General features: G+C 37.3%; 2 protein-coding genes across 3 annotated transcripts; one reads left to right on the top strand and one right to left on the bottom strand.

Annotated features, from left to right (window-relative positions):
* Nucleotides 1-169: 169 nt before the first annotated feature.
* On the bottom strand, nt 170-5,583 carry LOC139987048 (uncharacterized). Its single transcript, XM_072002883.1, has 3 exons — nt 5,421-5,583; nt 1,551-3,633; nt 170-787 (listed from the first exon to the last, which is right to left on the bottom strand). The coding sequence occupies exons 1-3, from the start codon at nt 5,421-5,423 to the stop codon at nt 444-446; spliced, it is 2,430 nt and encodes an 809-aa protein (XP_071858984.1). The 5' UTR covers nt 5,424-5,583; the 3' UTR covers nt 170-443.
* A 1,569-nt stretch (nt 5,584-7,152) lies between these two features.
* On the top strand, nt 7,153-13,844 carry LOC139987049 (organic solute transporter subunit alpha). 2 transcript variants are annotated; one of them, XR_011799777.1, is made up of 7 exons: nt 7,153-7,406; nt 9,310-9,505; nt 10,274-10,505; nt 10,715-10,871; nt 11,307-11,447; nt 11,783-13,323; nt 13,436-13,843. XR_011799777.1 is itself a non-coding variant. In XM_072002884.1 (6 exons), exons 1-6 carry the CDS (start codon nt 7,316-7,318, stop codon nt 11,980-11,982), a joined length of 1,017 nt encoding a protein of 338 aa, XP_071858985.1. In that variant the 5' UTR covers nt 7,153-7,315; the 3' UTR covers nt 11,983-13,844. The 2 variants fall into 2 exon arrangements, 1 of the variants encoding a protein (XP_071858985.1); XM_072002884.1 differs by having other exon boundaries at nt 11,783-13,844.
* The last annotated feature ends 1,749 nt before the right edge of the window (nt 13,845-15,593 follow it).

Below are 15,593 nucleotides of genomic sequence, written 5' to 3'. Positions count from 1 at the left end.
AATTTATCAACCCATAGGTTTTTCTTCATTTGTACATGCTAATTGTACACTTTCACAAGTATGTAGGTCAAACAATGTTAGTTGCTCGTTTTCTTTAGAGAAAACGTTTTATTCAGTCAACATATCATAATACAAACAACGTGCATAAATAACTACGTGTTGTAAAACCGTGTAACGTAACAATTATCCTTGATGTTTTATGAATAGATAATCAATGTATCGTACACCAAAATGTTCCAAAAAAAAAAAAAAAACGTACTAACCACTTATAATTTGTTAAATCCCTTCAACAATATATTACATTTTCCTACGTATGTACATATCGTTTAAACAAAATTAACCGTTACTTTGATTTTCAAACGCATCATCAAATTTGTTATTTTCAGAATGCGACAAACAGCATGTAATTCTAAACTACGAGTAACTCCTGGTACCGTTAATGTCTAAGGCACAGTAACTGATAAGAATCTCGTTCTGTCACCGACTTTTGGCGCAAACCTCACGTTGACCTTTTCCTTGTCCTCTTCACCGACTTCGAGAAATGAATTCCAATCCACCAGGAAATAGAGACCGCTCTTCCTTTTCGGAGGTAGAGCAGTGTCAGGTTCTTTGGTCGTACCACCGAAAGACTCCTCTAATGCCATCAGGTTCGAGCTGGCCGTGGTCGACACGGTGGTAGAAGAGGAAGAGGTCTCAGGTGATATCGCTGTGGCCGATTTTGATTGATCAGAAGCTGCTCTCGCTGAATCTGTCGTCATGGGAGTGCTTAAGGTGGTATCTGCCGATTCTGTTGACAAGTTCCATCATGAATTCGGGTTTAAATTTCGTTCGACGCTGTTCCGTTCGAAGTGTGAGTTGTAAGACTGAGAAATGTTGAAGTTGAGTGACGTACTCTGAGAATTGGTAGGAAACTGCATGCATTCAGATTTCAATGATAATTTGCAACAATAACATTGCAGATAAGAATGAATATTATACAATGAGATAGGATATGATGTATCGTTAAGAGTAAATGTTCCGTTAATACATGGTAACACGTGTACAATGTACACAGAATTTCTCTGTAGCATTAGTCACGAAAAAGGAACATTAGTACTCTATGTACAGAGTATTTCTCACAATTAGCAAGAAAGACGAACAAGCGAATGGAAAGTGATAGACCTCGGACCAATCTGTAGTTTTCATAGATCTTTTCCCAGCTATTCCTTTTGTGGGAAAGATCGGCCTTTCTTCTGCGCGAGAAGAAGATTTAACATAAACATAGGCTCATCAACGTTGTTAGAACAGAAAAGGAAAGCAATTAAGAACGCAGTAAAAAATGTTTTGCTACATCTTTCGAGTAAGTGAAAGATGACAAACAAGATGCATGAATACGAGTCGAAAATTTTTGGTACAGAATTAGTAGGGATCAGATAGTCAACCAGACCCTCGTCTAATTATTTTGTTATACACGTTAAATAATAGATTTCGAAGTTTCCTTAATCCCTGGGCGATTTTTTGAACCCAATACTCCGTACCACCCAAAACGTATATCATAAATTTCTTAATACCAGTCGTAATGCTCGAAGGAGAGATAGTTTGTTCCGTGGTGGTAACAGTGCTTGCTTGTTTCTCCTCTTGGTTTTCCTGCTGCCTCTTCACTTCGTTTCTGACGTGTTCGTTGTAGTTCCTGATGATCTCTTCGAGTTTCAACGGATCTGGCCCGTCTTTTAGAATCTTCGTGGTCTGCAGCAAATCGTTCGCCACTTTTTTAACATTCTGAATGTTAGCCTTACCCTCCTGCACCAATTTCACAGTATCCAGAAGCTCGTTGATCTTGTTTCTTTGTTCTTCGTTATCCACAGTCGCTTCGTGTGGTTTGAATACATGATACTTGGATGTCTCTGTCGATTCCATGTCTTCCATAGAATTTACCACAGTCTTGGCTAACTTTTGAGAATTAGAGATCAGGCCTATGTTCTCCAAAATCCCTCTCATATTGTTCGGTACAGCTTCGATCACGGATGGAGCCTCCGTAGATGCTTTCATTGATTTCTGTCTTCGATTGTCGTTGATGCCAAGTCCAAATTTAGCCAAGAACTCCTTCATCTCCTTATTCTTTACGCTGGAAGTAGGCAGAGGCTTGAAGTTTGTATACGAGTTCAGGTTAATTGTCGTCTTCTCTGTGGTGCTGGTCGTGGGTTGGGCCAAATTCGAAGTTTCAAGACCGAATTTTTTGAACAGCAATTGAACATCCGGAGTTAAATTTTCCACGCCTTTCTTGATCTCAGATCCTGAGCTTTCAAAAGTGTTTTGGTTGGTAATCGATACTGCGTCATTTCCAGCAGAAATCATGCTGTGAATACTATTCAGATCTGGAACTTGTACTTTGCTCGCAAGCATATCCTTGTTCTTCTTATAAACATCTTCGACATTGCTACTATTAGCTGGTCGTAAGCCAATCGAAGCTAACAGATCCATCACCTCTGGTCTCATTGGCATGGAGGTTGTAGTAGTACTAGTAGTAGTTGTTGCTGTAGCGGCTTGACGGAATCCTGCAGAATTCAAAGAATACGTGGAACTATACTTCGCTTTCGAAGACGTTTCGGTGGACATGGGTGTCACAAAAAGGGTAGTTGGTTTTTCAGAACTCGACATCAAGTTTTTCGCAGTACTGGTATCTTTCATTAAGACTTCTGGTCTTGATGTCGAAGAAACAGTAAGATGATCTTCAGGCTGCACGTTAATAGTTGGAAGAAACGGTATTTTGTCGACTTTGGAAGGTAGAGTTGGTTTCATAATGGTACTCGGCGGTGCGTTGTAGCGCCATTGACTAGATGTCAATATATTCTGATTCACTTTGGATCTCTCCAAGTCGATAGTAATTTCCTTAGAAGCTGGTTTCGTGGTAGGTTCATGGGTAACACTGGTGCTATAAACAATTTCCAATCCAGTATCGTTGCTTCCACTATTTCTGTAAATTGGATATTGCCTCGTGGTCGTTTTCTCAGTGGCGAACGCGTTTTTCTGAAGATTCTCCAGGTTGAAAGTAAACCTGATAGGCGTGGAATCCAGTTTCAACGATTCCTTTAAAGGCACTTTCGTACGTACTTCTGAGTACGTGTCCCTGTGATTTTTATAATGATTCTTCATCGTAGTAGATTCTTTCGAAATGGTCTTATAGGAATTACGATCTACTATTAAATTCTCGGTAACTAATGTTTCGGAATTCTCTACGTTGTTATTCTCTTTTTTCGTTTTCCCTTCGTCAGACTCGCTTTTATCATTTTCTGATATTAAAAAATCAGGAATTATCTTCGTCATTGGTGGTTTCGTGTAAAGATCCTTTAAGTTTTCAGCTGATTCTTTAGCACTGTAAGGGAGGACAACCATCAACGCCCTTTGATACAAATCCCTCGCTTTTTCAAATTTTTCTTTGTCTTTGAATTCGTGCAAGTCCTGCGACGTGATGTTTTCCAGAATATTCACTATTTCTTGTCTAGTTAGCCTGGGCAGACTGGAGTCATCGCGAACCTGTCTTTCGACTTCCTCGATCGTACGGTTGATCGAGCTCTCGATCTCGAATCTTGACGGAAGTTCATTGTCCTGGCAGTGACCTAGATTGAAGAGGAGCAGCAAACAGAAAACCGCGAACTGCGCAAACAATTATTGCATCGATTAAAGTATCATCGCTATATTATTTATTATACGAAGAATTGCAAGATGAACTACGATTAAAATTCCGAATGCCAATTGCATTCGAAGAATTGACGATTCCGCGTTATTAATGCACTTTGAAGTTCACAACTGCTTGTCGGAATAAATTTTACACGTAATCGCTGACTCGCAACGAATACAGAAATCTAGCTCATATTCGCGATCACTTGTATCGTTCGTATTATTTAACAATTCCCTTGTTGAAAATCAATTAATCAAAATTCTTTCTAAAACATTGTTAACATTTTCTCGATGTTCGTCGAGAATTAGAATTCTGTTACAGGCCCATGTAAATGGTTCTTAATGATATAATTATCGAGTTTACGTAAGATAGATATTGCTCGCGCTTTTTCCCTTCGAACATCTAGAAAAGATTGCAATCAGTTGAACTCAGCACCGTGTCTCTTTCATATTCATAAAACAGCTCTCGCAAAATATCCTTGACTTATTTAGCCGATTGAGAAAGTCCAATAACCTGGTTATGTTATGCAATATAGTACAAAAATTGAACGATTCCTGAATCTGGGAAAAATTATATAGAATAGAAAGGAAAGGTACAATTGTACGATACCATAATCGTAATTTCCGGCAGCGCTTGTCATACCGCTGTGAAAAAAATTACTGCTATTATGGACGCTGTATTTTATAACATGCCATTTGTTACTTATACTGTCACTAATTGTTATTAGAGGTGTCGAGCGGCCTGGAAACGTGATTTTGCTACATTCGTTCCTTTCGACTTCCAGAAAACTTTCTAGACAATTTTTTATGTGCTCGTTTCTTGAAATGACTATTATTTTCCGGCTGATTTAAACCGAGTTTAAACCCTCGCAAAAATGGTTCGAGTATTTAAACTTTCCTGCCATTTCGTCTTCGTGGATAAAATTTAATCGGAGGAGAAACCAGGAATAACTCGACGTTTTAAAAAACTGTACTTGCCGTATTTCCATTTCACAGCGTTATGAGTATTTCGTGTAATGGAAAAAGTATTATGTGGAGTGATTGTGTTAAGCAGTGAAATTAGACACGCTGGATGATTTACGATAATGATCTTCGAAGTCGAAAGTCACTTTCGTCTTCGATGACGTGACCCTTTTCACGCGTTAACACGAGCTTATTGATCTTGTGATTTTCACGTATGTCACTTTGAACAAACATTTATATAAAGAATATACGGTCGTTTTTCTTTGCCACGTTGAACCGCTTAAAATTTATAAATACTAACAAAGATATTTTCTAAGCGTCATCTATCTTACTTGGAATTAAATTCGAGCAATAGTAAAGTGACTGTCGCGTATCGCTTTTTCAACTTTCAGTATTATTCCATTAATAGATTAGTAAAGACATGCGAAAGTACCGTGACATACAATCGATATTTTTTTATGTAATCAGAATGAGTAATACGTTAGAATTCTCCAATGATTAAATTTAAATTTAAATTTATTGATTTATTATTATCATTAGCGATATGATCATTTACTTAGATCAAGCTCGTGTAACCATGAAAGCGGGCTATTCATCAACAGCTATCAGAAAATTGCTACGAAGATCTTACTGATCCTTGTTACGATCATTAATAAATAATGATAAATAAATATCCCATTCAAGTTCTTCAGACACTTGAAAGTTTTGTACTATCAATGAATAATGGAAAATTCGATTTTTCACAGAAATTAGTTTCAAAGAATTTTTTGGAACAACACTAGAACCGTCGAGGAACTTACCATTACGGCAACCAATCGTCTTGGCACGCAGTTGACTACTGACTGAACGACTAAGGCCTACTTTCCAACTCTCTCTCTATCTCACCCGCTTATTTCGCTTCGACTGTCCTCCTGCACGCGGCTTTGGTTCATCTATAGATCTGAACGTTGCAGGTGAACCCATCACTTGTTTTTCCCTCCGCTTTTCGGCACCTTAAACAGTATGCGACGGTGATCGAACGATGCACACGCTTTCTTCTTGTCGCTGATATGAAATAGAAAGGCTGGCTTGATCTTTCATTTTCAAGGAGAAAGAAAGTACCGAGCAAGACCGGTAGTCATTTACAATTCGGGATGAATGAATATTTTGAATCGACCGTCGTGCGCTAGTTCGTGTAAAATGGTGAATCATAAATTTTAGTATCTTGGAAAAAGCCTTCTATGGATTTGTTAGGTGAGAGTTGTAAAGCAAAATATGCTTTTACTCTACTTAAAATGATAAAAGAATTGATCGATTGAGTTTCTCCAGTAAACATATTGACGTTAATAATATACAATTATAAACTAAAATTTAATTCGTAGCTTCGATTCGAATTGTACTCGTATATGTAAGTACTTTGTCAGCTATCCCAAATACAAAAAAATTACATACAAACATATTAATTGTAAGTTCATATATACTTTGAAAAAAGGAGCTGTGTCGATAATATTGTTATACAACGTTACCGATTCAGTATAAAAAAAGATTATAACGTTAGTGGTTGGAATTAAGATTGAATTTAGCTATTGCGTTATAACCACAAACGAGACATAGAATAGTTACAATTTGATTACACAGAACTTAGTCAACGGTGATTCTACATACCACAAATGGTATATACGAAAAAGTAGACGCACCATTTATCGGTAGGTTACCATGGGAGAGCTTCTTTTAGAAAATATGCATATACCATTTGCTATAAAGATAGTCGTCTGTATAGAAATATGAAATATACATATTTACTATTTAACGTAAATTTATATTATTTCTGACAAATCAAACAACTCGTGAATTTTCACATTTGTCAAATTAGTGACACTTCCTCATTACGACTTAATCCTGGTCTTTTTTTTATATATTTTCCTTTCTTCGTTAATTAAATTATATTCATACATTTCAAAATATTATTACATACTAATATTTATAATAATTTTGTATACGCACGGTAACATTTTACAGTAACCTGTACATTCTAAAATATGTTATATGTATATGTTATATATATATATATTTATTTCAAATACATGTAATAATAGTTTCACATTCATTCAATGTATATGACTATCTTGTATCTTAAGGAAATTCAGAATGGATTCTTAACGCGCGGGATTCAACGTGATAATAGGTCTATTCTGTACCTGTATCATGAGTATTCACGTATAATCTCAGTGCCTTTCACTTTCACCAGAATACGATATGTATTCATTGGTACATGAATGCATATGATTTCAATTTTTCAAAATTATTTATTCCGAAGTCTGGACTCTTAATTCTTACATAATCTTTGGAAAGTAAAGAAAGAGGTAACAGAAAATATAAGGAAAAAGAAAAATATAAAATAATTGTGCCAAGGTGTGGTCGATGATAAGAAAGACAGATAAGAAATATCAACAAAATACTGTTAAACACAACATTATTGATTTTTCTGTCCATTCGTTGTAACAAATACGATTCAATAGAGGTAAAAGTGGGGAACTCACTCTCACTGCTCGCCAGTTAATGCAGCTTCGTCACTCTTGTCGTTTTCAAAACTCTACGACCGCCGCGTCAGTTCGCCTCTCCCGTTGACGAGTTTTACAAATAGAAGTCCCTCGAAGAAGAAAGGATCGAAAGTGTGAGCTGAAACCGCGTTGCAAACGGCCCCGGCATTTCCAAAATGGAGATTGAATTCAACAATTTGGACAATTCCTTCAGGAACCTAAGCTGCGATCACAATTACGTGCCCTCTGCGATAGAGAACATAGAAAGTAAGTTTTTTCTTACAAAGATCGATCCTCTATCAATTATATAATTTTTTCGTCGTTCTAGACTGGTTGATCTTATTAAATCGTCAATGACATTTTTCTATGTATCGATAATTATATAATTCGGTTGACTGCTGTTTGACGTTAATTTTATATCATTAATGTCGACGATATGACATGTGAAAGTTTAAAGGAGAAACTAAATCTAAAATTTTAATTTGAAATTGCAACATTATTTTTCTGTATTTTAATATGATTTTATTAATGCAGAGAGATTACGACAATTTAGCTGAGAAGCATGACTACATTATGGCTGTTGGCGTCGTTAGAGAGTAAACCACGAAATATTCTGAAACAGTACGCAAACGTTTTACTATAGCGTTTCAAACAATGCTTCGCGTCGAACACGAGCACGTTTATGTAACAATTTTCACGAAAATAACTTTCTCTTTGTTAAATTCTGGAAAATGTCTGAATTTGTCTTAGCATACAACATTTTATCGATTACTTCCAATAATTATACATATTGCGACGCTTTATTCAGCCGAATTGACGTCGAACCTTTCACGTGCTCTGATCTACGGAGCATGCGCGGAAGCGAAGCGTCGGTGAAAGTTTTACACGAGGATTGTAATATATGTTAGGTTAAATATGTTAGTACACAGTAAACTCGGGAAACTTCCTCCTAAACGATTATTATGTATGACCTGAGTACTAACGAAGAATACTAACCAGATACTGTACAGATATCTTCATAGGAACAATTCAGACGACATAAATTTCAATTTAGAAAAAGTTCATCCAAATGAAGATATCCAAATAATAACAAATTATACAACGGAAATTAATAATGAACACACTTTCTGGAAATTACATATTTGACCAAGCCAGGGAGTGATATTAACTTTCGCTAGTATGAAAATAAAATATATCGTTGACATAAAATAAACGAAGAAAATTATTTCTTTCTCAGTTCACGCATTATGAATATGAAAATGTATATATTATAAAACAAATTATAACTGTAAGTGCGTCACATTGTCTGGAATTAAATATTTTTTGTTGAATCTTGTCCTCCAATCAAGCTGGGGGTCGCAAGGCAATCTCCTTTTGTAATTACGATACACTGTAGAGATGTAACACTGCATAGTATGTAGAAATTTATAACACAGTACGATTCTATACTATACTCAAACATTGCGTAACGAGTATCCTTAAACCTACTATACTTTCTATCGTATATTTCTTATAAAAAAAAAAAAAACATTTTTCCTGTTTGAGAAATCACGTCCGAGAAATCATAAAAGAAAATGGTATTCCAATTTCCGAATGATAATATATTGTACACTTTACTGCGTAACGTCTCTGTAACAGCCAGTTTCTTAATCTTTATGATGCAAGAAACTCTTAAAGAAACATAAAGCTACCATCTGATATCTAACCATTTGAGCGAGAGATATTGATTGACCACGTTCTACGAGTCCATGAACTTTTTTATCTTATGTTTTTCTAACACGTCTAGCAAATCGCGTTAAAATTGCACTATCAGATGCTGCGAAAATAGAACCTAGTATTTATAATGTGTATCCGTATCCTATTCCAGGTCAATCATCCCTGCTTATCATCTAAGTTTTATAAGCTATTATCGCTTCCATTATGATATAGCTCATGTATTGTGCTAATCGATATCAACTGCAATGGACAAATATGTGTAATCGCTATTATTATCATAATGCAAATAATCAGTCGCGACAAGATCTTGAATTTCTTCTAGACGTAGAAAATTCTATTAATACTTTCGCAATTCTTTGTTTATCTGAGCAAAGTTTGCTGAATTTAATGGCTAGTCAGAAGCACTGTTTATTCATTTTTTTATGTCATATTCTATACCTATTTCCTTTTTTAGGTTTAAATGTGTTTGGTATAGGTTTATTGAGCTTTGGTACCATACTCTCCACTTTGACGCTATACTTCGCCATGGATGCTTTCCACAATATTTTCTACCAAAAGGAAACAAGATCCTACAAAACGAACAGCATCATGATCCTCTCAGTGTATCCTGTAGCAAGTGTCTGTAGTCTTACAGCTCTTGGAATGCCAAGGTAAACGAGTTTATTTACCATTGCACTTCTATCCATCGAAAAATATTTTAAAAAGTGATAGATTTTGTAACGTAAATTATTTACTATGACATTCAATTTTTTGGTATAGCAATGTACGTGTATTGAAAATCATTATATAAGCCGATCTTTAAAAAAGTATCAAACACAACCTTCTCGAAGACGAAATAAATTTCCTAGGAAAAATAAATGAAGAAACTTGAAAAGTGATAACATAACGTAACATAAAATAGGCCAATTTTAGCTGAGATTCACAATAAGATAAATCGAAACGTCCAATTAGGATAAATTTAAGATAAATTAGAAAAGAAAAAAGTGAAGACGCGATCGAATTTCGCACAATAGGCGATACAAAGGGGTAGTACGTTTCAGACATTTTTTTAACGACCATAAAATAAAAGAGCAGTTCCGAGTCCCAGCTAATGATCTCGATTTTCCGAGATAATCCCTGCTTCGATGGCCGTGTCACACCTGCGCTGTCGACGTCTAAAATTTGATGGGTCCTCTCGATAATGCAAACGAGGCTAGGACACCGACACGAAAATTCCATCATCAAGAATATCCATTGATATTTCCAACGTGTTTCGAACGCATTTTTCACGTCGTTAGGGAAAATCTAAATTTTCAATTCGAGCGTGCTCCGGTGCAGAACAAACTGCACTCTGCATTCGTGCATACAAATAACATTTGAAATTATACACAAGCTATTTTATATTCCGGCAATGCTAACAATATTTTAATTATTTCTAGGACTCAGTTGCTATCGGAAGCTGTAACTCAAATCTTTTTAACGATAGCCCTGTATCGACTGTATCTGTTACTGGTCTACATAGGACGTAAAAAGGTCACAGAGACGCCACCATTAATATTACGAGTTGGTCCCTGTTGCTGCTGGCCCTGTCTGCCCTTTCCAAATCTTGAAATGACCGACGCTAATTTGTCCTGGCTCCGACTACTAGTCCTGCAACTTCCTATTATTCAGGTTATTTCTTCTTTTCCACCTTGACTTTTTACGCTCATGCTCGGAACCGTTCTCGTCTCGTAAAAAGTATTTGCCTGAGCTCGTCAAATGTTCATTTCTTAGTATCCACGAAGGTTTGCGATTAGCATTCGTTTTTTTTTTAAACATCAATTAGATCATTCCGAAGAAGTGTACCAGTGTATTAACAAGTTTGTGTCTATCGGTTCTAGGGACTGATTTATTGCATATCTCTCTTTATGTCGATCGAAGAGCCTACTCTGACAACGCAATATGGAATTTATCTCCAGCCATTCACAGTGATCAGCATATTTCTGGGAATATACGGACTGACTGTTACCATGAAGAGTCTGCAGGAAGTCGCTCCAGGTAAAAATTGTGCATACTTAATTGAGAGGACGGCTCTCCAAGCATAATCTTTCCCTGCTATCTCTCTCCAGTGAGCGAAATTATACAGAAGGACGATTATAAAACAATTTTTAGCCATTTCTTCGAATCATATCCTTAACTTCGTGTCCCTTTGAAAAAAGCACTCAACAATTTTTAAACTCGATTTTATAAGTTGAAGTTACATGTTATAAATTGTCGGCAATTGTGAGAAAAAAAAAAAAACGTTGGCCTGAGTGGATACGATAATAGAACCAGAACGATTCCCTTCTTTTAAGGTTAGCAATTATCGCGTGAAAGACCACACAAGTAACTTGCGAGGGAAAGCAATTTCCAAGTTCTTGGAAAGTCCCATTGTCCTCTGCTGTTGTAGTGTTGATAGATATACTCGTTTTTAACTTGCTGCTGATTTCATAGAGGCGAAACTACACCGCAAGACCACAGTATCCCAGATGGTTCTGCTATTTTCAAAGCTACAAGCGTTCATCGTGAAGAGCCTACCGCAAACAGGCCTATTTCCTTGCAATCCACCAATCACGCCACAAATTTACGCCAATGGTAACCTTTTTTTTTTTGTATTCTTCGCCTGAAAAACCGATAATAACAAATACGTGTACAGTTTTTTAATTTTTTCTTAAATCGTTTAAAAAAATCACCGCGAAACTAGAAACATGAGGTACTTGCGTACAAGTTGGACACTCTACGTGTAACATTCGAATTGAAAGAAAGAAATCTTTTGAATATGAATTCAAATTTCGTCGACGGCGAGCAACAGTGCAACTGGTCTGAGAACACATGGAGCACGATGAAAGAACACGAGGCTCCCATAACATTTCCATACGTGAGGCCAGATAAAGAAACGAGAACTGTTACTTTCTTCTGTCCGATTTCAGTTACCTACAATGCCTTGATGCTAATCGAGATGCTGTTGCTCTGCTACGCGGCAAGGTACGTTTATTACGTCGATCTGGAAAGGGAGGAAGAAACGACGGCGGTTGAGGCGACAGATCGGTCCAAAGACAAGAGCATGGAACAAGCGAACTCGACGAATAACAACGAGGCCAACAGGCAGCCATCAGCGTTGACTGCGTGAGATTTCCTCCTCGATATCAGCGACTTTACGAATTTCGTCTGTGTCATCTTTACCTACAAACTGATATTTCGTTGTTTGTATTTGCTCAGTCATTTGTTTATTAATTTCGATTGCTTACTCATACATGATTAGATTCTATTTGAAACAAATCGTGATAAAATATTAGTATATATTGTTCCGAATCTGAAAGTATATTTAGGATTTATGTAACGCGTGAATGAGATTAGATTTACAATGATGATAGTACCTGCGTGAATAAGTGACTTGTTACAAAAGATATTGATTAGTAAATAGCGTAAGATTCTTTTTTATCTATACACATCAATTATCCTAGAACAGTTATCGAACTGCGTACTCCATTTATTGGTAATTGATATAGCGAGTAATAGAAGCATAGGCATTCGACTATTTAGATTTGTTTATGGGCGTTTAAATTCGATTGCGCAAAATGTACGACGCGTAATAGCCGCGTTCTCGAAACAGGTTCACAAAGAAATAGTATAATTCTCAGAGAGAAAGTTGGTCCGGGCTAGTAATCCATCTTACACAACGGCACTTTTGCAAGTTGTATCGTAAATACTTGACGTTTCGAGAGTCATCTACGTTAGAAATCTTAGAAACCGCTATCAGTCGCTAAAGAAATAATACATTGTAAAAAAGCGGGGAAAAATTCACGATCAAGTTACCAGAAGCAGAGTCCCGAAACTTGTCCAAAATTAAAGGAACGTCTTGAGCCGTGCCGCGATTTCTTCATCGCAACGCCTTCTTAACGAGGCCTACCGCAGTCTCTACACACACGTATCGATGTCTCCACCACGGAAGAAATAGGAGCTGTCGGCCAAAATATGAGATCAACCATACGTCGCCGTGTACGTGAATTCAACAACCGTCGCTACGCATTATCACGTCCTACCGACGGCTGACAGATCTCGGGGGATGCTCGACCAAATGACTTGCAGCCTGCACACACTTACGAAACGAGGTTGAAGGGTACTCGAGCGCTTTCTGGAGAGAGAAGAAGCACTTCGATGTTCTAACGCGATATTCTCCAAGAAAGAAATCGTTTAAGAAAATGTGTGTCCCTCCATTGAAACGAGACGTCAAGAGAACTTTCTGTGATACATAATTATCGTCATGTGGGTAGTCAGCTTAAAATAAGTGGTCGGGGCCTGTACTTTTTAGTTTTAGAGCTATGTATTCAAAGAATTCGAATACAGGTTTCTTATTAGCTCGATGAAAGACAAGCAATCGTTGCACCCCTGCTGACAAACTCCTCTTCTATGAGAGACAAAACGTGACCGTTCTAGACCTAGACGTTATATCAAAGAATCAATTTTCAGAGTAAGTAGATGCTCTTTCTTATAGCTGAACAAAGGCAAACCTTTTTCAAAGTTTCATTTTCACTTCAATACGTTCCTCTTGATCCTGTTTATAAATAATTTATTATTCGTAGAGTGGGCTACGTAGAATATTGACACACGTGCAGCTGCATGAAATTCCTTCTAAAGAAGCAAAGGACTACGGTAGCTGGAGAGATAGAACCATGTTAAGTAAAAAAATCAACATTAAGAACTCAGGGTCACGCATGATGGGACTTCCTATTCGGAATGTGCATGCTGCCAATGCTTCTCTATTATATATTCTAGAAAAGTATGTTCTATCGTAGCTCTCGAATTGGAAAACGTACCGCTAATTGAATGCATTTGATTCTATTCTATGTTAGTTCGTTTACCTTTTAACTTATTTTGCTTATATTTTAGATTTGTGTAATTTACATAACATTCCGTAATTTTTCCAAAATATGGAATAATTTCGAAACATTATTGAAATAAAGAGACAATGTACGAAATACAATGTCGTATTAACTGCACAAAATGCACAAGTTTACTTTTTCATAGATGGGAAAGTACGACTCTTTGGATTTGTATCCAATTGCTCGAGGCGACTGAGTGGTTTTGAATTCCTCATGGTTGAACTTTGCTCTCCTCTTACAAACTTTCTTTCAGGAAATAGACTCGTGAAACCTCTTGTACGAAGATTTATCTATCAAGAAATTAAATATTGAAACAAGGTATCGTAATACGCATGTTTGGACAATTCTTAGTCCTTGGGGAAGAAAGTGCGTTCAACATATACAGTTCCAGACAATTTTCTTCAAATTATTGGAACAAAAGAAAAGGGAGACTACGTCTATCGGATTTATGGATTTAAGACGGAGAGAAACTAGCAGGACAAGAGTGGCGAAACAAAGTTCGAAATCCGAAGACATCCTCGAGTCCCAAAGATCTCTCCAAAGAGACGATGTCGGGAAGAATTATCACCGGCGTGCATCAGGAAGTATCCCATTACATTCGAAGCGGCACGGCGATTTTTCTCGTTCTACGTTTTCACCACGGACGATCGATTGTCACCAGGGTGGCGCGCCGGCTTTTCATACTACCAACAGAAATGTAAAGAGGCCGAATATTAATATTCCGATAACGTGTCTGGACATATCAGCCGCCTTTGTTTCGTTCCTACTCTCTTCCTTCGCTTCTCCGGCAGAAGATGAACATCCTCGAGATAAGGAATTCCACGAAGACTTCCCTTCCACTTTATTATTCCTCGTCGCGCTCATAGGTTTTGCCGCGACTGCTTTTACCTGGCTTTGCAACTATTATTATAGGACGTGGCAAGTTTCACGATGCACCACGTACAAAGTGAAACAAGCCGCGTTCCGGTCGGTGAATCGTTACAGAGCAAGACCCTCTTGGCATTCGTGATTTCGAAAGAACCGTTCCTTCCTAGATAGGCTGATGAAAGAAGGAAATTCTTGGAAAGATATCTAGGCAAAGCTTCAACCTTCTTACATACTTTTCATTAAGGTTCAAACGTGTATCTGGTTTAATCAAGATCATAAATGATACACAAGATCTTTCTGCTGAAATACATTTCAGAGATTATGAACGTTCAATTAGAGTTAACTTTATTTAAATCAACTAGTCTCGAGCTGGTGGTTCTGTCGCTCCATTGATTTTTTTTTTTTTTTTTTTGTCGTTTGAAGCTTAGCGTAAACTTCAAATCAGTCTTTAAAATCTACGTTCGTTCACGGGATCAGGAACGAGAACGAAATCAACTAATGGCGGGACGAAATCATTAAAATTAGTTAGAACGGAAATTTAATCGCGATTATCAACCACAAATCGCTTTCTTGCCAGACGGTCAGACCATAGAGCAAGCGAACATCTTAAACGAGTTCGTGAGCATGAAGGGACGTGACACACCGCTCCGAAAGTATATTGCGTGCCCCCTCATTTTTTGACCGATTTGAGGGTCTACTGCCTACCTGCAACCTGGCCCATCGAGCCTACAAAATGTTTTCTATCCCTTTCTACCCCCTCCTCCCTTTTGTCCTTTCCCTTCGCCACATTTATCTGCCTGGTCTCTCCTTTTTTCCTTTTCCTTTCATCGCAGACCTTTTTCCTCGGAACCATAATCATGATCGAGCCCCGAACGTGTAATAGATTTAACCGTTTCTTTCGGGTCTCGTGGTTGTAAGTTCGGTCTAAGGGTTGAAAGAAATCTCTTTGACTTGCATGCATCTTCGATCCTGTGAATTATTAGCTTTGTTT

This window comes from Bombus fervidus, chromosome 5 (genome assembly GCF_041682495.2).
Source record: "Bombus fervidus isolate BK054 chromosome 5, iyBomFerv1, whole genome shotgun sequence".
Classification (NCBI taxonomy): domain Eukaryota; kingdom Metazoa; phylum Arthropoda; class Insecta; order Hymenoptera; family Apidae; genus Bombus; species Bombus fervidus.
This window is presented reverse-complemented; position numbering and strand designations above follow the sequence as displayed.